Here is a 7,373-nt window from a genome sequence, read left to right on the forward strand (position 1 = left end):
TTTTTTTTTAACATTGTTTTTAAAAACTTTTCTTTTTTTTGGATGTTATAATTAATAGTCACCTTCTGTTCATAATATTGGTTGTTAGATCTTAGACAAATGTCAAGATGATGAGCAATGCAATACCTAATGCACAGATCTGTATTTAGACATTTATCTGAATCATTTTTGTCCCTCTCTTTACATTCATATATATATATATATATATATGTGTATTAATTGGTATCAGGGTTAGTATTGGATATGTAATCGTGTATGCTCCGTCTCCTTATTTTTACAGTACATTTTTTACAATCTTTCGCAAATCATAATAAAATATGCATTTTTCATACAATACATTATAATGTCGTGATGCCTAAATTCACATTGTGAGTTAAAGTTGAGGTGAAAACACTGATCTGTGTGGAGAAATAATTCACTCTGATTGCATGGATTTCTATTGAAATAACTGGATTTCACTAACAATCCACAGTTCGAAAATTCACCATACAATGGTGAATGTGACCATGTCCTAACTGATTTTTAGTGTTGTGTTCTAAATGTATTAAAATAAATTAGTGTATAATGTTAATATCGGCCATTTATTGGTTATCGGTTATCAGTAGTAACATTACAATAATTATCGGCTTATTGATATCACCCAATATTATTATTATTTTTTTATCTGTTAGTATTGGATATGTAATTGCATGCTCATTTCCCCTATTGTTACATTTAATTTAATTTCGCCATCATCCAACACTCACTTACAGGTTCTCTCTAAAAACACCATTAATTTGAATCTTCATGAAATCATAATAAAATTAACATCTATTTTAAATTGCTGTCATTTTGGCAAAATTTCACTGGCAAAAAGTCCACTGTCTGTTTGCCTGACCAACTTGATTTCTGAGGAGAAATCACAAAAAATCTGATTTCAGAAATGTTGAAAATCGCTTAACAGTAAATGTGATTTTAATTTTTGGTGTTTACTTTTTTTTTTTAAATTATGTAATTATGTAATATTGGCTATTTATTGGATATGTTGGGAACAGGAACATAATTATTGATACCAACATCAGCCTTACTCATAGCGGCCAGAATTTGTATTTGCTTCATCCCTACCCCAAACGCACACAATATATATCATACATCAAAGATCCTGAGTGCGTGACACATTCAGAGCACACTTTTGGCTAATTCTGAAAACGTGTCATCATGCTAACTCATGTTTCTTCTTCTCAGGTTCATAATCTAGTTGCAATTGAGTTGGCCTATATAAACACCAAACATCCTGATTTCACAGACGCTGCCCAAGTGTCTGCATCTGTCAACAGCCAGCAGGTACTAAAACTCTCTCGGTCTCTCCGTCCTTCTCTCTCTCTCTCCAAATCCAAACAGGAGTAGTTTTTGTTTTATCGTCTCTTTCACAGGCGGAGGCTGGGGATGGAGGTAAGAGATGGAAGAACGAGAAGATGCCGTCGGAGGAGAAAGGCCCCGTGCCAGGGTTTGGGAGTCCCAATAAAGCCGTCAACCTGCTGGACACGGTACGTCTTTGCTATCTCATAACTGCAGAAGTCAACAATACCTGCACATTCAAATGAAAACAACTTCTGAAAATGTTTCTGAAGGCCGTGCCAGTGTCCCGCAAGCTGAGCACTCGAGAGCAGAGGGACTGTGAGGTCATCCAGCGGCTCATCAAGTGCTACTTCCTGATCGTGCGCAAGAGCATCCAGGACAGGTCAGATTCATAGTGCCTGTCCATGTAGGAGCCAAATAACTGGATAAGCCACTTTCACATCTGATCGTTTTTTTTTCTGCTTTCTGTAGTGTGCCAAAGACGGTAATGCACTTCCTGGTGAATTTTGTGAAAGAGCATTTGCAGAGTGAGCTGGTCGGTCAGCTCTACAAACAGCGTCTGCTGCAGGAGCTGCTCATCGAGTCTCAGGAAACGGCTCAGCAGCGCACGGAGGTTGCACAGATGCTGGAGGTACGGCTGTGTGTGTTTGAAGGACATTTAAACCTCTTAATGCATTGGGGTCAGTTTTAACCCTGAACAGATAAATAAACATTTCTAAAAAATTAAGGGTGTGCGATAATGACAAAAAATTATATCTCGATATTCTCTGGAATTTTGTCAGTAACTATAATTAGACGATATTTTGCTGAGCGTGTTATTGTGCTGGTACTTTGAAAAAAAAAGTGTTGAGGTGGCACAGATTCTGCATCTGAAGTGGCATTTAGATGCATTCACACAGACTATTTAATGCAGGACATGAATGCAGTGCAGGTAACCTGCAGTTGCAAATGCATAAATTATGTTTTGATGTTGAATACTGATATTTGAAATGATTTGGGGGGAAAAAGGGAAAATATACTTTAAATATAAACCTAAAATCACCAGTAGGTGGTGGTAAATCACTGCATGAGTGAGTAATTGAGTCATTCATTCAACCGATTTGTTCAAAGGCTGATTGATTCAGTAACGAAACGGAGATACAAAACAGTTCTGCTGTGGCTTTGTTTGAAACCATTTTCGTTGATGAAATAGAGCAAAAACAAGAACTGTTGTGTCTAAAATGTAAGTCAGTTAATATTAAAGGTGGGGTAAGTGATTTCTGGTAGCCAATGTTGATATTTCAAATCCCCAAAACAAACACGCCCCTACCCCAAAATGGTCTCGCCCCTATTTTGATAGCTCCACCCCACACATTCGTACGCAACCCAGGCAACGATTAGTTCTGTGAAACAAAGCAAAACCAATGTTACACCGTGTCTACATCGGATGCGAGCGGCGCGACAAAATACCATTGGAGGTAAGAGATGGAAGAACGAGAAGATGCCGTCGGAGGAGAAAGGCCCCGTGCCAGGGTTTGGGAGTCCCAATAAAGCCGTCAACCTGCTGGACACGGTACGTCTTTGCTATCTCATAACTGCAGAAGTCAACAATACCTGCACATTCAAATGAAAACAACTTCTGAAAATGTTTCTGAAGGCCGTGCCAGTATCCCGCAAGCTGAGCACTCGAGAGCAGAGGGACTGTGAGGTCATCCAGCGGCTCATCAAGTGCTACTTCCTGATCGTGCGCAAGAGCATCCAGGACAGGTCAGATTCATAGTGCCTGTCCATGTAGGAGCCAAATAACTGGATAAGCCACTTTCACATCTGATCGTTTTTTTTTCTGCTTTCTGTAGTGTGCCAAAGACGGTAATGCACTTCCTGGTGAATTTTGTGAAAGAGCATTTGCGAGTGCCTGTCCATGTAGGAGCCAAATAACTGGATAAGCCACTTTCACATCTGATAGTTTTTTTTTCTGCTTTCTGTAGTGTGCCAAAGACGGTAATGCACTTCCTGGTGAATTTTGTGAAAGAGCATTTGCAGAGTGAGCTGGTCGGTCAGCTCTACAAACAGCGTCTGCTGCAGGAGCTGCTCATCGAGTCTCAGGAAACGGCTCAGCAGCGCACGGAGGTTGCACAGATGCTGGAGGTACGGCTGTGTGTGTTTGAAGGACATTTAAACCTCTTAATGCTTTGGGGTCAGTTTTAACCCTGAACAGATAAATAAACATTTCTAAAAAATTAAGGGTGTGCGATAATGACAAAAAATTATATCTCGATATTCTCTGGAATTTTGTCAGTAACTATAATTAGACGATATTTTGCTGAGCGTGTTATTGTGCTGGTACTTTGAAAAAAAAAAAGTGTTGAGGTGGCACAGATTCTGCATCTGAAGTGGCATTTAGATGCATTCACACAGACTATTTAATGCAGGACATGAATGCAGTGCAGGTAACCTGCAGTTGCAAATGCATAAATTATGTTTTGATGTTGAATACTGATATTTGAAATGATTTGGGGGGAAAAAGGGAAAATATACTTTAAATATAAACCTAAAATCACCAGTAGATGGTGGTAAATCACTGCATGAGTGAGTAATTGAGTCATTCATTCAACCGATTTGTTCAAAGGCTGATTGATTCAGTAACGAAACGGAGATACAAAACAGTTCTGCTGTGGCTTTGTTTGAAACCATTTTCGTTGATGAAATAGAGCAAAAACAAGAACTGTTGTGTCTAAAATGTAAGTCAGTTAATATTAAAGGTGGGGTAAGTGATTTCTGGTAGCCAATGTTGATATTTCAAATCACCAAAACAAACACGCCCCTACCCCAAAATGGTCTCGCCCCTATTTTGATAGCTCCACCCCACACATTCGTACGCAACCCAGGCAACGATTAGTTCTGTGAAACAAAGCAAAACCAATGTTACACCGTGTCTACATCGGATGCGAGCGGCGCGACAAAATACCATAGAACTCATTATAATCTGTGAACACCATAAATATATATATATATATAACACCTATGGTCTACACTGGATGTGGCGCAGCACGGCACGACAAATCCCCGACTGAAAACTGCTGCTGTGTTCTATTTATGATGTGTTGACACAAATTTCAAATGATTTTCAACGGTCCAGTGTAGACAGGCTTTAGCTGTGGCGGCGCGTGCAGTGTTGACACGGTGTTACTCACCTATCGAGAAGAAACAAAGCAACCTTGGCGTCCGATCGCAGGCCTTCCGCTCCTTGAGTTCTCTCCAGCGCTGGAAAGCTGATCCGAAATTAACACGGGTCCTACTTTTTGCCTTATCGTAAGCCTTCTTTTGTTCCGCAGACGTTTTCCTCTTTTGTTTTCATTTTTGTCCTCTCAGATTCACATGCTGAGAGGCTGCTGTGCTTTAGTCGTTAGGCTGTTTGTTCTCTCGTAAAAGTTGTCTATAAATCCATCCCATCTAAAGCACCGCCTCAACAGCCATACACATCGAGGCAGTTTCAGATGCCATGGCAAGTTAATAGTAGTTCCAATCCATTGCACTTGATAGCTGGTGTGTGGTGGGCGTTCTGACGCGCTTTAGCTAATGCTGCATCATCTTCTAATGTCAGCCTTGCATTCTGTTCTCTTATGCTACATCTTTCTGTCTTTGGGCACAGTAATGCGTTCTGTGTGCACAGTATGTCTTCAACAAACATTCAACCATATTAACTGTCAGTGTTGGGGAGCTTCTTTGAAACTGCAGACTGTCAGGCTACAAGCTTCTCATAATTAATGGACTGTAGTTTAAAGTAGTTAAACATTTTATACATAAGTAGTTAGTAAACTAATAAAACATATATCTCTATAATGAAGCTATTTTAGCAGACAGTGAGTTTCATACACTAACTGTTTATTATTACTTATTAGACTATTAATTAAATAAGTAGTTATTAGACTATTAGTAATATATCTCTATAATGAAGCTATTTTAGCAGACAGTGAGTTTCATACACTAACTTTGTGTACGTGTAAAAATTGCATACGGAAGTGTAACACTTTATTTTAAGGACCAATTCTCACTTTTAAATAGTTGCTTATTAGCATGCATATTACTAGCATATTGGCTGTTTATTATTACTTATTAGACTATTAATTAAATAAGTAGTTATTAGACTATTAGTAGTTATTAGACTTCCCCTATATCTAAACTTAACAACTACCATACTAACTATGAATAAGCAGCAAATGAGGAGTTTATTGAGGCAAAAGTCATAGTTAATCGTTAGTTAATATTGAGAACTGGTCCCTAAACTAAAGTGTGACTTGAAAGGCTTCATGCAGAAATCATGATTCATGAGTAGGTTGCACTAAAATTTATTTTCAACTGAAATTACATCTACACACAAATCACATTTACACTAAGCCAGTTATTTTTATGAATTTTTAAAAATATTTGTAATTTTTTAAAATGAAATATGTATAAGAAATTGAAACTAAGTGACTCTACAAAAGTATTTGTTATTTTAATAATAATAATAATAATAATAATAATGTATTTTTATTTTAATAATTATTAATCATAATAATTTCTGAGCAACAATAAAAAATAGCACAAAAAGTAGCAACACATTAAAAAATATGAGCTGCTGGCAGGTTAACAAAAAATAATTACATAATTTTAGTTCTATATTCCCCAACACTGTTAGTTATTAGGTGCTTTAGGATCCCAAACCAACAGGTTTTTATGCAGTTTGCTTTGTGTTACTAATGCTGCTCTTCTGCTTTCTCCTTTAGGCGCTCAAGAAAGCCAGTAACATTATCTCAGAGATCCGGGAGACTCATCTTTGGTAGCCAAACGTTCTCATTAACATTCTGTCCAGGAAAGTGTTTACATGTTTGTGTGTGCTTGTATGTGTGAGTGTGTGACATAAGTCAAATACACCATCTGAAGAAATTCAATGCCTCTGCCAGCATGAACATTCAACAAAATGTGTACAGTTTTCCAAATGCTCCTTATTTCTACTGTATATGCACTGATTCCATGTTTGACAGAGGTCAAAAGTGTGTGTGCGTGCGTGCGTGCGTGCGTGCATGTGTGTGTGTGTGTGTGTGTGTGTGTGTGTGTGTGTGTGTGTGTGTGCGTGTGTGGTTGTGCATGTGCGTGTGTGTACTCAGTAGCTCAGATATAGTGAACATATCAAGTCTGTGTCGTGATCTTCAACCATATCAATCATAAACGTTTCGAAATGGTTTTTCGCCATTATGACGAATACTCTTTAATTCAACATTATAAGAATTAAGTAGTGTCTCAAATGCTACTGAGAGCATCCCAAGAACACTCGAATTCTCATACGCTCACGTGGTTGATAACAGGAATCACACCACAATGAACAATTTTATTTTTTCATCATTTACTCAATGCCATTCCAAACCGTGTGATCCTATAGAAAATGTTCACACTTATATATTTTTTTCCATTCAGTGAAAACATTAAAGGCTTTCAAGCTGTGAAATGGACTAAAAAGCATCATAAATGTACCATAAATCATCATAAAAGTAGTCCATGCGACTCATTCATTACTGTAGTTTTATGTCAGGAACAGACTGAAAGTGGAATGACATGATGATGAGTAATTGACAGATTTAAGTGAACTGTTCCATTAATGTGCTGTAAATATCATATAATAAATGTGGTGTCCAGGTTTACAGTAAATATAAGAAACAAAGACCCGCCCCTTTATTAGATTCGGTCAGATTTGTGCATGTTGGCACAGTTGTATGCTACGTATAAGCTTAAGTTATCACAGCCAATATGGGCTAAAAACAAAAGCAGTGATAATATATTGATAATGTGAATGAGATTATGATGTTACATTTAGAAGAATTAATGATGTAACGCGTGACTGATGTCTAGACATGGTGCAAATAAATGGTAATGCAGTGTGAAGAGCCACAGAACAAAGAGCCATTGTGTTTGGTTGTGCTCTGAAACACTTCAAACCACGCTTGGATGTGCCGGAGACTTGACTGGCATGTAATATTTATGCTTGTCTGAATATTTATTGTGAGAGTGAGTACGCC

At 37.9% G+C, this 7,373-nt stretch overlaps 1 protein-coding gene across 1 annotated transcript in view; it reads left to right on the forward strand.

Annotated features, from left to right (window-relative positions):
• LOC107562650 (dynamin-1-like protein) overlaps positions 1-6,396 on the forward strand; it is a 27,832-nt gene extending 21,436 nt beyond the window's left edge. Inside the window, exons 14-18 of the mRNA XM_016247328.1 lie at positions 1,225-1,323; positions 1,413-1,526; positions 1,611-1,720; positions 1,810-1,969; positions 6,087-6,396. Of these exons, the coding sequence (XP_016102814.1) occupies positions 1,225-1,323; positions 1,413-1,526; positions 1,611-1,720; positions 1,810-1,969; positions 6,087-6,143 (540 nt within the window). The 3' untranslated portion in view covers positions 6,144-6,396. The remainder of the gene's footprint in view (positions 1-1,224; positions 1,324-1,412; positions 1,527-1,610; positions 1,721-1,809; positions 1,970-6,086) is intronic.
• Positions 6,397-7,373: the final 977 nt, after the last annotated feature.

This window comes from Sinocyclocheilus grahami, unplaced genomic scaffold, assembly GCF_001515645.1.
Source record: "Sinocyclocheilus grahami isolate Dianchi unplaced genomic scaffold, SAMN03320097.WGS_v1.1 scaffold831.1, whole genome shotgun sequence".
Classification (NCBI taxonomy): domain Eukaryota; kingdom Metazoa; phylum Chordata; class Actinopteri; order Cypriniformes; family Cyprinidae; genus Sinocyclocheilus; species Sinocyclocheilus grahami.